Raw genomic sequence first — 14,960 nt, 5'->3', positions numbered from 1 at the left:
GTCCGGGGCGGTCTCTGTTGCTGTCCCTGCCGCTCTAATTTATTCCTATTGATCTCTGGTGGTGCTGGCTGGGCTCAGCAGCGCCTGCAGAGCCCCTCTCGCTGCTGGGGCGGCACTCGGCGTGGCCGAGACGCTCGGCAGGAGCTGCTGCTGCTTTGGAGCTGGTATTTTTCCTCAGGGTTCCACCTCCCGTGCGTGTGTTGTCATGCCGAGCAGCGGGAGCAGATGCTTTCTGCATTACAGGGTGTGCTGCCTGCGTAGGGAGTGAGGGGCTGTGTGGCTCCGGCGTCCCCACAACCTGCCAGAGTCACACCGTGTGTGGAGAAACCTCTGAGAGGTTTTCCATCACCGCCCTGCTCTCCTCCTGCCCGTCTCCGTTTCAGCTGGGGCTGGGTTCTGCCCGTGTCTGCCCACAGAGCCAGCCCAGCAGCTCTGAATCCCTCTGTCTCCTCTGGGCTCCCTCTGGAGCTGCCGAGGCACTTCCAGCAGCCCTGGATTTGTGCTCCCCATTGCAGCACTGCCCAGAGTCTCGTGTGGGCACGAGAACCACCCTCTGGGTGATGCTCAAACCCTTTGTCCTGGGAGTCTGCTCCTGCTCAGCCTTGGCAGCCTCTCGGGCTCGGTGTGGTGGAAGGCAGGAGCAGCTCCCAGCTCAGCTCCTGCTTTCCCCTTTAAGCTGCACACGCGGTTCCTGCTGGCGTCAGCGCGAGGGAAGAGCCGAGCAGGATCCCCGAATTAAACCAGGGCTGATGCTTGGGAGGTTTGCAGAAGGGCTGAAGCAAGCAGCAAACAAGCTGCTTTAAAAATAGCTGCATGGAGGTGTGGCTCATCCTGGGCTCACGGAGCATCCATGGGCTGCCATGGTCTTCTCCCACTGGGATCTGTGTGCACGGTCCAGCCAGCGCCGCTGCCAGCACTGAGGGCTGCCTGCCTGCACACCCCCCATGTCACTGGGGTTTGTGCTTGCTGAAGGGGTTTTAGTGCAAATAAGCTTTTTTTCTGTCAGCCGAGGTGGGTAGCACTGGGAGAGTTTCTCTCCAGTCGCTCTGTGTTGCTGCAAGATGTTCCAGAGGCGCAGTTATTCGGAGGCGCAGGAGCAGCCTGCAGGAGCCAGGCAGCTGAGATCTCTGTGCAGGGGCACCTTTAAATCTGCTGCAAATCTGATTCTGAGTAAAATCCTCTGGGCTGAAATAACACACGTGCAGCTCGGTGAGCCTGGGATCAGCCAGGCAGGGCTCTCACCCTGCAGAGACTCAGGATGGGAGGTGGATGGTGGGAGCAGCTCTGTCTCCATCCTCTGCTTACATTTCAGACCCAATTAAGGATCTTGCTTTTGTGGTCCCTCCACATTGTCTGAGGAGTGTGCCAGGCAGGGAGCCGGGGGCTGCCACGCTGCCCATGCCATGGAGCCATAGAATCACAGAATCATGGCATGGTTTGGGTTGGAAGGGAGCTTAAAGCTCATCTCCACGCCCTGCCATGGGCAGGACACCCTCCACTGGACCTTCAGGGTAGGGTGTCACACCAGGTTGCTCCAGGTCCCATCCAGCTGGCCCTGAGCCCTTCCCAGCAGGAAGCACGAGCCCGAGTCCTCGGCTGCCTCCCCATAGCGAGCGAGAGCGCGGCAGCCGCTTTCCAATTTATTTTTATCTTGTTGATCACATGCTTTGTAATGTTAAATGTTCTGTGGAGGAGGAAATTTCTGCAACTGCAGAATGAATAGGAGTTTAGGGGGGTTTCGGTTGAACTTGATAATCAATTTTTGCAAATCCCAGGCTCGTGCTGACAACCTGCAGCAGCCAAGGGATATTAATGAAAATGTTCCCATTCTAATTGTGGCTCTGTACGTGCAGAGCAGCCCTGGGCATGGTGTGCTCCAGGGACTCTGCTTGGTGGCACCAGCCAAGATGTGACCCCTCAAGCTCTTTATTGCAGGCTTTGAGGCATGGCTGGATGTGACCAAGGCTGGGGGAAGCCAGGCCTGGCTGAGCAGGGTTTAATCAGCTTGGAGAGGTGCTGCACACATGGGTCAGGTGTGCCTGTGTCCCCTGGCAGGACACGCAGCGCAGCACCGCGGCTCCTGGAGCCACCCTGGCAAAGTTGTCTTCCCATAAGCACGCTGGGTTTAATTTTATTTTAAGCCATTAAAAAACTGTCCTAGGATCTGATTTCATCTTCCAGCTCTGTTACAGCTGCCAGGATGACCAAAATGTGGTTTCAGAGTAGACTGGGATTCGCCTTCAATGCAGACATGTTTCCAGGGCTTGCATTTCATAGAATTATGGAATGGTTTGGGTTGGGAAGGACCTTAAGACTGGTCTCATCCCACCCCTACCACAGGCAGGGACACCTTCTGCAGGCTCCAAGCTCTGTCCAGCCTGGCCTTGGCCACTTGCAGGGATCCAGGGGCAGACACAGCTTCTCTGGGCAATGAGCAGTGGGCTTTGAAGAGGGGCGGCCCAGCTCTCTGGTTGAGAGGTTCCCTGGAACAGTCATTATTTCTTAAATGTACAGGATCCCAGGAGCAGGGGTGGATGGAAATCACCTGCTCCAGGTGGGCCTGAGCAGCAGAGGCTGGCAGCTCTGTGCACTGTGCCCAGAAGAGGTTTCTGGAGCTGGCTGTGCCTGAGCTGTGAGCAGCAGGAGCAGAACATCCCCACCTGCTGCTGCCCTCCTCTGCCAGAGACCTTTCCTCAGCTGCCCCTGGGGGGTGGAGGAAGAACCCTGTGCTGTGGGGCACAGCCTGGTGACCATGTGTGACCCTGTCCCTTGGTGGTTCCAGCTGACCTGCTGGACTTTGTGTGGAGGCACCACAGGCTCCATCCTGCTGGCCACGTGCCCGTGACCTGCATCTAGTGTGACACAGGGGCTGAGCAGAGCTGGGAGAGGCTGCAGCATTGCTGGGTTTTATTAATCTGAAGGTACTGAGGCACCTTCACACTGCCCAGAGCAGCTGTGGCTGCCTCATCCCTGGCAGTGTCCAAGGCCAGGCTGGACAGAGCTTGGAGCCCCCTGGGATAGTGGAAGGTGTCCCTGCCATGGGGGTGGGACTGGATGGGCTTCAAGGTTCCTTCCCACCCAACCATTCCATGGCTGTGTGACTGTGGTTTGGGGGTGCTTGCTCTTGGTCTCTCAGCAGGAGCTGCCTTTGCAGCTGGATGATTTAGGAGATCAAGTATCAGGCTGGATTTGGGATGACAAGCCAGGCACTTCTGGGGTTTCTTCCTCCCCTCCCCTCATGTTTGTTTGGGATTTTTTTAGGGGGTTGCAGAAGACCTGAGGGCAGTTGGGTGTTCTGGGCCAGGTGGGAGCAGCCACTTTGGGAGGAGAGGACCAGCCTGGTGCTGCCCACGCCTGTTTGGCTGCAGCCTCCTTGCTATGATGATGATGAGATGGGTGTGATGGCCACATTTCTGAGCTGCCAGACTATATTTTCAGCTCTCATTGCTGATGCTGTTCAGTGCCTCCAGCTGGGTCCATGCTGTGCTGGTGTCAGTCTGAGTAGGCTCCTCCAGGCACCCTGGCATAGGATGGAGGCTCCTGAAGCAGGATGGGTGGTGCAGCACTGGCTGTGGCCCCTCAAAGGGTCTGCTCCCTCTTTCCTCTGCTGCTCTTTGGTGGTGGAGGAGCAGGAGTGGGGCATGTCCTGGCTGCACCCTCAGCACTGTGAGCCTGCTCCACGTGCCAGTGCTCCCACTGCAGGGATCCCTCCCTCAGCACAGGGATCCATCACCACACAGATCCGTCCCTCAGCACAGGGATCCATCACCCAGCACAGGGATCCATCGCCACAGGGATCCCTCCCTCAGCGCAGGGATCCATCACCCAGCACAGGGATCCCTCCCTCAGCACAGGGATCCATTGCCACAGGGATCCCTCCCTCAGCACAGGGATCCATTGCCACAGGGATCCCTCCCTCAGCACAAGCTTTGTGGATCTGTCAGTCCCACGCTCAGACAGGAGCGTGGCTTTGGGCTCAGTGGCACTGATGGCTTGTGTCCTGTGTCCTTGTCCCACAGAGAAGCAGGGTCCCGAGCGGAAGAGGATTAAAAAGGAGCCCGCCACCAGGAAGCCGGGCCTGCTCTTCGGCATGGGCCTGTCGGGGATCCGGGCCGGCTACCCGCTCTCCGAGCGCCAGCAGGTCGCTCTCCTCATGCAGATGACAGCAGAAGAGTCTGCAAACAGCCCAGGTGAGCTGGGGTTGTCTGAAGGGTGGGCAGGCAGCTGGGAGCTGCAGCCAGAGGCTCCCAAATGTCCGGAATTCCCGGTTCCTGGGCTCTCCAGAGGTTCAGGACTGAGCTGCCACCCCTGGCACGGGGCAGGGGGGCTGCTTTGCTGCTCTCTGGGATCTCACTCCTCCCACAGGGCTCTCCAGCTGTGGTGTCACTGGGATCTGCTCGTGGCTCTGGCTGCCCTTCCTTTTTCCAGGGTCCCTCGGGCCCAATCCAGGCACCCCCAGCCTGCCCTGGCTGCTCAGCTGGAGCTTTGCTTCCATGGGAGCCTCTTCCACCTCAGCTCTGTGTTTCCCACTGACCTCTCAGGCTATCTCAGTAGAGGAGGATTGTGAAGGAAGACAAAATATCATCCTCTGTAGGTTTTTAATGTTCCTTTTCTCAGAAGGAGATAAGATGTGTAACCACCACAGCTGTAACTTGAGGTGTGAAGCAGCTGGAATGTGTTTACCATGGATTTTGTCTTCTAGTAATTTTTATCTGTTGCAAACATGTTCCCCCCCCCCATTTTTGGAGGGTCTGTGCTATCCATGTGCTCCCATCCACATCCTACACACAACACTGCAGCTTTTAGCCAAAAAACAACCAATCTCACTGCTCGTGTTGCTGTTATGTGGGAAAACAAAAAGGGAAAAAGCTGCAGAGCATTCCAGTGTTCTCCCAGGAAATGCAGTCTCCTCCCAAGGCTGTCAGGCCTCACATGTGCTTGGTAAAAGGCCACTTCCCTCGGGAGCTGAGGTTTGAGGGTAAGGAGCTGCATTGTGTGCTCCCAGATCACGGGATTGCCCACAGTGTTTGCCAGGACTGCAGCTCTCCAGTGGGTCTGGCAGCCCGAGATTCCCATCTCTGTGGGACACACAGGCTGCTCTGTTCACATCCACTCCAGAGCCTGGGTTGCCTCTTGCTGCCTTGTGGTGAATATTTCAGGAAGAGCCGAAACCAAACGTGATGCACGAGCTCCCTCTAAGGGCTTAGGAACTCCACGGAATGGCAGTCCCTGATGCTGTTTCTCTCCTCCCTGCAGTTGACACAACACCAAAGCATCCCTCTCAGTCTACAGTTTGTCAGAAGGGAACTCCCAACTCTGCCTCCAAAACCAAAGATAAAGTAAATAAGAGAAACGAGCGAGGAGAGACTCGGCTGCACCGCGCTGCCATCCGCGGGGACGCCCGGCGCATCAAGGAGCTCATCATCGAGGGTGCAGATGTCAATGTGAAGGACTTTGCAGGTAACAGCCCAGGAATCCCAGCTTTCTTCCCACCTGGTTGCGTGTTCCACCTGCAAGAACGACTCCCAGCAGAAAAAGTAGTTTGTTTCTGACATGGGGTTGTGCCTTGGAAAGAGGGGATTTGCCAAAAATTGTGATTTTGCTCTTTGAAGAGGAAAAGGTCTTTTTGCCCCTTAAAAAACAAAACAAACGACAACAAAAAGACACATTAAAAATCCCCCCAAAGCATCAGATTTCTTGGTGGAGTTTGGGAGCAGAATTCCCAGGCTGTGCAGTCTGCTTGAGGTGGTGAAGCTGGGCTGGGCAGGATCCAGAGAATCCCTGGAGCTGTTGTGGCTCCACACACCAAAACTGACCAGGCCACTCTGGACTGTTTCCTTCTGCTCCTCGATGGGGGTGCCGTGTTGGAAGTCTGGAGGGTGATTTGCAAAGGGAGGTGGGCTGGTTTAGCTCTATTTTTACTTAAAACAGAAGGAATTACGTGCACAGAAATACTGCTGAGAGTGGGTTTGTGAAGTCAGCTCTCTGGAGTTGGGGGGCTGATGCCTGTGAATTTTTGGGAGTTGTTTTTAAAGACTGAATGTGGGGGTGCTGCTGATGGGGAGGGAATGTGAAGGGCAAGGTTAGGCTCCCACCAGGCACCCAAGTTGGAGGAGTTATTAACCATCCTGACCCTCAGCTAAGGAGTATTACCTCCTTCTCCTCCTCCTCCTCAGCAGTGCTGCCAGGCTCCTGCTTAGGGTGGTGGGATGAGATGGGAACAGCCCTGAGTCCTGCAGGGAAAGGCAGCCCCGGGATTCTGGTGAAGGGGTGATGAAGGTGCCATTCAGTGGGGCTGGATCAGCCTTTCTCCAGCACATCCCTGAGCTTGACTTTGCTCTTTGCTGTTCTCTTCGCATGATTTTGGGGCTATAAATAGACATGGCTGTTCCTCCACCCGTATGATTAATCCCAGTGCCAGACTGAAGTATCAGTTGTGATTAATTCCGGGCACAGGTGCCCCCTCCAAAGTGAAGGTAACGGAACGCGCTCCCACGGCGCTATCAGCAAAACACCGGAGCAGCCGCGCTGCCAAACTTCAAAACAGGCTCTGCTTAAAAATAGGCTGTGGAACACGATAAAATAGTTTGTTCTGTGCTCTTCGGAGATTTGTTTGAGAGCTGGAGCTGCCGTTACTGTGGAGAGGCTGCTGTTTGTTTTCCCCCCCAGCCCAGGCCGGTGTTCCTGTGTTTGGAGAGCACACAGAAAATCTGTGTGGGGGCTGTCTCGAGCCCTGTCTGCAGTTCTGAGCTCAGGCCTGGTCTGGGCACCAGCGTTTCGCTTACAGAGGGGTTTGGAACCTAGAGCCAAACCTAAAGGAGCTTCAGAGAAGGCTGGAGAGGGACATTTCACAGGACCATGGAGTGGCAGAACAAGAGGGAATGGCCTTCAGCTGACATAGGGCAGGGTTAGATGGGATGTTAGGAAGAAATTGTTCCCTGTGAAGGTGGTGATGCCCTGGCACTGGTTGCTCAGAGAAGCTGTGGCTGCCCCATTGCTGGAAGCATTGAAGGCCAGATTGGAGGGGAGTTGGAGCAACCTGGGATAGTGGAACACCCCGTGGCAGGGGGTGGGAATGGATGAGCTTTGAGGTCCCTCCCAACCCAAACCATTTTATGATGGTATAAAGGGGAACAGATTTATGACCTGCCTTTTTCATGACATCAGCTATTCTCCTTATTTCCCGTATAAAACTTCCCATTTCCAGGGGCTGTGTCAGGTCTGGCAGATGCTCTGACTGTAGCACGTGGTATGACCAGAGGGAGAAGGGGCATTGATGCTGTGACTGCCTGGCAGGAGTAGCAGGGCAGAGCTGCAGGTTCCTTCCTGCTGCACCACGGGGATCCAGGCAGACACTTGGCCGTCAGAGCAGCACAGCTCTGACCAGGCTGACCCTGCAGGCTGTCCCTGTGTCTCAGTGTCACTGTGAGGGTGGTGCCATGTCCTGAGTGTCCCTGTCCTTGCAGGCTGGACGGCGCTGCACGAGGCCTGCAACCGGGGCTACTACGACGTGGCCAAGCAGCTGCTGGCGGCGGGCGCCGAGGTCAACACCAAGGGGCTGGACGATGACACCCCCCTGCACGACGCGGCCAACAACGGCCACTTCAAGGTCAGGCTGCTGGCATTCCCTGCCCTGCTTTAAACCACTCTCCTGGAAACTTGTGAAAACACACAGATTTGAGTTTTGTCTCGTTTCCCATGGAGTGGGCAGGAGGTTGTGTTCAAGGCCAGGCTGCACAGGGCTTGGAGCAGCCTGGGTTGGTGGAAGGTGTCCCTGCCCATGGCAGGGGGTGGCATGGGATGGGCTTGAATGTCCCTTCCAATCTAAGTTATTCCCAGATTGTGTGAATTTCCCTGTTTCAGAGCTGTTGAGTGTTTATCCCCCTGCACAGGGGGATAGTTCATTCTTCTGGAATTGGGACAGGAGCATGATTTTGTTCTTGTTCTTCATCCTTCTTTCCTGCCCAGCTTGGTTCTTAGAATCACAGGATCATAAAGGTTGGAAAAGACCTCCCCAGTCATCAAGCCCAGCCATTAACCTCCTGCTTTTAGTGATGCCAGTGCACCACTAAACCCTGTCCCTAAATGTTTTTTGAACACTTCCAGAGATGGTGATTCCACCACGTCCCTGGGAATGTTGCTGGGGCTTCTCTCTTGTGTTGGTAGTACAAGGCATGTCCTGAAGACACCAATTTTTTAGTTATGTAAAAAAATCATGCCAAAAAAAAAAACTGGATTCAAAACATGGTGAGCATCGTCAAGCCTCAGTTTCTCTTTTCAGGTGGTGAAATTGTTGTTGCATTATGGAGGGAATCCTCATCAAAGCAACAGGAAGGGCGAGACACCTTTGAAAGTAGCGAATTCTCCCACAATGGTGAACCTGCTCCTGGGGAAGACCACGTACCCCTCCAGTGAGGAGAGCTCCACAGGTGAGATTGGCCTTTCTGTGTCCATGGCAGTGACAGCTGTGGCCTGCAGCTAACACAGAGACCTTAGGAGGACAGGGAAGTCAGATGCTGCCATGGTCAGGAGCCCACCTGTGGCTGTAACCCAAATTCAGACAACGTAACCACCAGCTTTAGCTTGGGCGGCTGTTTGCCCTGGAAGCCAGCATTGAGATTGCTTCCCTGGTGCAGTTGGGATGTAGGATTGGAAGCCAGTTGCAGGTAAATGGGTGTCTTACCTTTGAAAGGTGGGTAATTCCAGTGGAGAGGAAGGGGTTTGCGTGCCCACCCTGTGTTCCTGTTGTTCAGCTTTCCCAGCACTGGAATTTCAGTTTCTGCTTCCAGGCTGTCCCTGCTAGAGCCTCTTCCTCCAGTGCCACCACTGTGGGACACTCTGCAGGTTTTAATTAGTGCAAATTAGAGTTTTCAGTCTTTTGGGGAGCCTTCACCTACACTGTGTGCAGTCATAACCCTGTTCCAAAGTTCTCATGATACACCCAGGATGTTATTTTGAAGAACAACCCATGCAGGTTGGACCTGGAGGAGCTTCCTTCCAAAAAAATCCCCCAAGCTGTCGGGTGCCAGCTTGCAAAGGCTGGGTGAAGCCAAAGGGTGTCAGGATGTTTGCAGGGGTTGGTGTGTGCAGGAGACCAGTGATGTTCCCTCCCCAGAACCCTTGGCAGTCTTTCACACACTGTTCTCTCTCTGCAGAGACCTCAGAAGAGGAGGACGCCCCTTCCTTCGCTCCCTCCAGCTCCGTTGATGGCAATAACACAGACTCAGAGTTTGAGAAGGGTTTGAAGCACAAGCCCAAGGCCCAGGAGCCCCCCAAAACCATCACCCCGGTGAAGGATGAGTATGAATTCGATGAGGACGATGAGCAGGACCGGGTCCCACCGGTCGATGACAAACATTTGCTGAAAAAGGATTACAGGAAAGAGACTAAAGCAAACAGTTTCATTTCCATACCCAAAATGGAAGTGAAAACTTATACTAAAAATAACACAATTACACCAAAGAAAGCTGCCCACCGCATCCTGTCGGACAGCTCGGATGAGGAGGAGACCAGCGTGGCCGTGGGCACGGGGGAGAAGCTGCGCCTCTCCACGCACTCCATACTGCCCAGCAGCAAAATTCGGGAGCCCGCCAGCACCAAGGCGCCCAAGGAGAAAAGCAAAGTAAAAAAGAAGCGGAAGAAGGAGACAAAAAGCAAAGAGGTTCGGTTTGGCAAAAAAAATGACAAGTTTTGTTCCTCTGAATCAGAGAGTGAAAACGTGGAGAGTGAGGAGGATGATAGAGACTCTCTACAGAGCTCTAGCTGTGTAAAGGACTCAAGGCTAGTGCTAAAGGAATCCTCCTTGTTTAACTCTCTGTCTGCCTCATCGACCTCTTCACATGGGAGTTTAGCATCCCAGAAACATAATCCCAGTCTTACAGAACAGCACTCCAAGCACTGGAGGACGGACAATTGGAAAACCATATCTTCTCCAGCTTGGTCAGACGTCAGTTCCCTATCGGACTCCACCAGGACGAGGCTGACGAGCGAGTCAGACTACTCGTCCGAGGACTCGAGCTTAGAGTCGCTAAAGCCAGTCAGGAAGAAACCAGAGCACAAAAAGAAAAACACCCCCCACAACACTGTTTCTGAGAAAAAGAATTCATTCCATAGCAATGTGGATGGAGCAATTCCAAAGCTGGACAAGGAGGGGAAGGTTGTTAAAAAGCATAAAACAAAACACAAACATAAAAACAAGGAGAAGGGACAGTGTCCCATCAGCCAAGACATTAAAATAATCAAAACATTTTCTTTTGAGTTTGAGGACTCTAAACAAAAGCCTGAGAAAGGCTTGATAGTAGAGACAGAAAATCCAGTCGAAAACAAGTTGAAAGTGTTAAAGCACGATAGGGAACATGGTAAAAAGGAGGAAAAGCTCCCCAAAGGTAAAGCAGAGGAGAAGGAGTGGTTGTTTAAAGATGAGACTGGAAAATCCTCAAAAGAGGAGAAATCATTAAGAAAAATCAAAGATGGTAGTAAAGACCTGAGCAAATCCTTCAGAGAAGGATTGAGTAAATCAGAAAAAGAGAAACCTGTCAAGGAGAAATCGCCCAAGGAGGAGAAGCCGAGAATACACAAGGAGGAGAGAAAGAAGAAGTCAAAGGACAAGCAGTCCAAATCTGAGAAGAAGAATGAGCTGAAGGAGGAGAAGGTTTCTAAACTAGAGAAAGAAAAATCCTTCAAGGAAGAGAAGGAAAAAAGCAAAAAAGAAAAACTTTACAGGGACGAGTCCGGGTTTGATGAGTTTAATAACAAAGCTCAGTTTGCCGAAAGCGAGGACACAAAGTTCAGCCTTTCGGACGATCAGCAGGAGAGGTGGTTTTCAGACCTGTCCTCTGATTCATCCTTCGATTTCAAGGGTGAGGACAGCTGGGATTCTCCAATAACAGATTTCAGGGAGATTAAAAATGACACCGTGGCAAAGCTAATCATCGAACCTGTGAAAGAGGAAATTAAAGACAAGAAAAAGGAAAACAAAATAAAAGAGAAGAAGGAATACAACGAGAAGCGGAATGAAAAGGACACCTTCTTAAAGAAAAAGGAGAGGGATTATGTGGAGAAAAGCTCTGAGAAGAAAAAGGACCAAACAGACAGGCACAAAGTTACTCCCAGTTATTTGCCTGAAAAGGATAAGAAAAGGAAGGATTCTGTAGAGACTGGCAAGGAGAGGAAAGAAAAAGACACAGGTGAAACCAACAAAGACAGAAAAGATTCCTCTGATGGCTCTAAAGAGCGAAAAGATCCCAAGACGAAGCAGGAGGAGCCCTATCGAGATGACTTCAAGGAGTATGGCTGTGAAACATTCTTCAAGGATAAGTCTGACCCTGAGTTCAGTGGCAAAACCCTGGAGAGCTGGGAGAGGCACCATTCTGGGAAGGAAAAGGAGAAGAAAGATGCTCCTGATAAAGAAAAAAAAGAAAAGGTGAAGCCAGAAAAATACAAGGAAAAATCCAAAGAAGGCGACAAGGAGAAAAATGAAAAAGCTGCTCCAGAGAAAATCCTGAAGGACAAAGAACTAGAGAAGAGTTTCAAAGAGAAGAAAGAACCTAAGGAGAAATACAAGGATCTTCACAGCAAAGACAAGGAGAGGAAGAGCTCCTTCGACCAGGTGAAGGAGAAGAAAGAGAAAACCTTTTCCACAGACAGAGACGATTTCTCCGAGAAGAAGGATGAGAAGAAGGGCAAGGAGAAGAGCTGGTACAGTATCGCTGACATCTTCACAGATGAGAGCGAGGATGAGAGGGACGATTACAGCCTGAGCGGGTTCAAGGTGGGTGATTCAGCTGGCAGCGAGGGGCATCGCCTGGACAGCCTGCAGGACAAGGACGATGGTGCCACGGCCGAGAAGGAGCTGTACCCCGACAAGCACCGCAAGTACTCCTCTGACCGGCAGCACTCGGAGAAGCAGAAGGACAAGGAGTCCAAGGAGAAGAAAAAGGACAAAGGAACATCGGAAGGGGGAAAGGAGAAGAAGGAGAAGAGTTCCTTTGAGAAACACAAAGAGAAGAAAGATAAAGACTCCAGTGAGAAGTATAAGGACAGGAAGGAAAGGATGTCCATAGATTCCACTCAGGAGAAGAAAAACAAGCAAAAGCTCCCAGAAAAGGTTGAGAAGAAACACACCAGTGAGGACAAGGTGAAAAGCAAACATAAGGAGAAGCCAGACAAGGAGCATTCCAAAGAGAAGAAGTCTTCAAAAGGAGGGGAGTCGGAGAAGAGCCTGCTGGAGAAACTGGAGGAGGAGGCTTTGAATGACTACAGGGATGACTCCAATGACAAAATCAGTGAGATCTCCTCTGACAGCTTCACAGACAGAGGGCAAGAGCCAGGACTCACCAGCCTCTTCGAGTCTTCTAACCTCTCTCTAACCGATGCCGCTGAAGAAAAGTTTAAGGACTCTCTCCCTTTACCCTGCCTTCAGGACAAGCTCAAGGAGAAGGAGAGGCACCGACATTCCTCATCTTCCTCAAAGAAAAGTCATGAGAAAGAAAAAGCAAAGAAAGAGAAGACAGAGAAAAAGGAAAAATCAGAAGAATTCAAGGACTCCAGCAGCAGAAAGGATTCCACTCATTATGAAAAGGATTTCTCTGTGGATGGGGAGGCTTTTGGCTCTTCCTACAACATGAAGGCAGACGCTGATGAGGAACCGGAGAAGAGCATTGATTACTTATTTTCTGAAAAGAAGGATAAAAATGATTCTGAAAGAGAGCTGTCAAAGAAGGCGGAGAAAGAAAAGACTTACAGTTCCAGCACCATCAGCACAGCTAAAGAGAAAAAGAAGCGGGATAAACACAAGGAAAAATGGAAGGAGGAAAAGGAAAAGCATAGGGACAAACACACAGATGGTTTCTTTAAACATCACAAAGATGAGCCAAAGTCAACACTCAAAGATAAGGACGGGCCTCAAGTTACCACCTTTAAAGATAAATCCAAGGAGGACAACCTCAAATTCGGTGAAACCAAACTGAAGGAGAAGCTTAAGGAGAATCAAGATAAAGACAAATCAGAGTCCATAAAAATAAGCAATGGGAATGAAAAAATAACCCTTTCCAAAGACAGCGGCAAGAAGGATGCCAGGCCAAGGGAGAAACTTCTGGGAGATGGTGATTTGATGATGACCAGCTTTGAGAGGATGCTGAGCCAGAAAGACCTGGAGATCGAGGAACGCCACAAAAGACACAAGGAGAGAATGAAGCAAATGGAGAAAATGCGGCACAGGTCCGGAGACCCCAAGTTGAAGGACAAACTTAAGAGCTCGGAGGATGTGCGCAAGAGGAGCCTGGATCTGCCAACCAAGAAGCCGCTAACACTGGACACGCAGCTCAAGGACAAGAAACTCAAAGAGTTGGGTCCCCTGACTCCTATCCTGTCACCGGAAAACAAGGCACAGCCTGCTGTGGGGACAGACTCCAAGGACTGGATCACGGGTCCTCAGCTGAAGGAGATCCTGCCAGCATCTCCCCGGCCAGATCAGAACCGGCCCACGGGTGTCCCAACCCCGGCATCCGTCGTGTCCTGCCCGAGCTACGAGGAGGTGATGCAGACTCCCAGGACTCCATCGTGCAGCAACGAGGACTACACAGACCTGATGTTCGAGTGTGCAGACTCTCAGCACTCGCTGCCCATCTCCACCATGTCCATGAACGCCTGCTCTCCTTCCTTCTTCGACAGATACACCAACGTTTCCAGCGGGCTCCCTGAGAACCCCAGTCAGACCCCAACTCGCACCATTCCCTCCTCAAACCTCTACCGCTCCATCTCAGTGGATATCAGGAGGGCGCCCGAAGAGGAGTTCAGCGTTGGAGATAAGTTTTTCAGACAGCAAAGTGTCCCAGCAACGTCAAATTATGACTCTCCTGTGCAGCATTTAATGGAGGAGAAAGTCCCCCTTCCCTCGGATTATGGAGTTTCCTCGCCCAAAGTGGAAGCTTTGCACTGCGCTCCGGGAGCCGTCAGCGGGGTCGCCCAGTCTCCCGAAAGTGTCTTTTCTGGTTTACAAGCAAAATCCTCCCCTTCGCACAGGGATGAGTTGCTGGCTCCTTCAGTGGAAAGTGCTCTTCCCCCCGACATCGGCATGCCCTTGGATACCACAGAGGAGCAGCAAGCCACTGCCTCCATCATGCCACCAGAATCCACCTACCTACCACCCATCGAGGAAAACCATTTTAGTTCAGGAATTCCTGAACAAAACAACATAGACTGGGATAACCCTCCTTCCCGAAACCCGGACACCACCATTCCTCCCAGCCTCATGGGCAACCCTGCAGAGCACTCTGTCACCTGGTCCATGGGCTCGGAGCTTCTGATGAAATCTCCCCAGAGGTTTTCCGAGTCCCCTAAACCTCCACTCTGTTCCCTAGAGCCAATTCATCCTGCACCAGTAGCCTTCATTCCCACAGAGACTTCGTACCCTGTTTCTCCCATCTCATACCCTCTGTCAGTGTCTGAACCGAGGCTGGAGGAAGTCAAGGAGGATGCTGAGGAAGCAGTTCCAGGAGAAATTGCAAATGCTGAGGAGCAAGCTCCATACATGTCCCCTACTAGGTTAGACACCTTCTTCAACAACTGCAAGCCTCTTCCAGAAGAAGCACCAGAGATCCCTCCAGAGCCCCCGTGTGTGCCAGCAGAACCTCAGGCTGAAGTCGTTGCTGCACCAGAAAACAGCTATTTGGAAAACAACAATGCAGCACCTGCGAATGCAGAGGAGGCGGTGACGTGGCCAGACCCCTTCACCAACACCGAGGATGAATTGGACCTTGGCCCCTTCTCGCTCCCAGAGCTGCCACTCCAGCCTAAGGACGTTGCAGAGACGGAGATGACGGAGGCAGAAGCAGTGGAGGAAAGCCCAGCAGCAGCAGCTCCAGAACCGAGCGCTGGCATCATCAAAGCCGGCGCGTCCGTGATAGCGTCCGGTGAGCCAGAGGAGCCGCCGGCTAGCCAGGCCGCGGCCCCCCCCCCCA

The 14,960-nt window shown here is 52.5% G+C and overlaps 1 protein-coding gene across 1 annotated transcript in view; it reads left to right on the top strand.

Annotated features, from left to right (window-relative positions):
• Positions 1 to 14,960, top strand: part of ANKRD11 (ankyrin repeat domain 11) — a 109,317-nt gene that overhangs the window by 86,759 nt on the left and 7,598 nt on the right. The window contains exons 4-8 of the mRNA XM_031060177.1: positions 4,020 to 4,190; positions 5,257 to 5,460; positions 7,467 to 7,609; positions 8,282 to 8,429; positions 9,156 to 14,941. Of these exons, the coding sequence (XP_030916037.1) occupies positions 4,020 to 4,190; positions 5,257 to 5,460; positions 7,467 to 7,609; positions 8,282 to 8,429; positions 9,156 to 14,941 (6,452 nt within the window). The remainder of the gene's footprint in view (positions 1 to 4,019; positions 4,191 to 5,256; positions 5,461 to 7,466; positions 7,610 to 8,281; positions 8,430 to 9,155; positions 14,942 to 14,960) is intronic.

This window comes from Geospiza fortis, unplaced genomic scaffold (assembly GCF_000277835.1).
Source record: "Geospiza fortis unplaced genomic scaffold, GeoFor_1.0 scaffold102, whole genome shotgun sequence".
NCBI classification, from domain to species: domain Eukaryota; kingdom Metazoa; phylum Chordata; class Aves; order Passeriformes; family Thraupidae; genus Geospiza; species Geospiza fortis.
The sequence above is the reverse complement of the archived record's forward strand: the minus strand, read 5'-3'. Positions and strand labels throughout refer to the sequence as shown.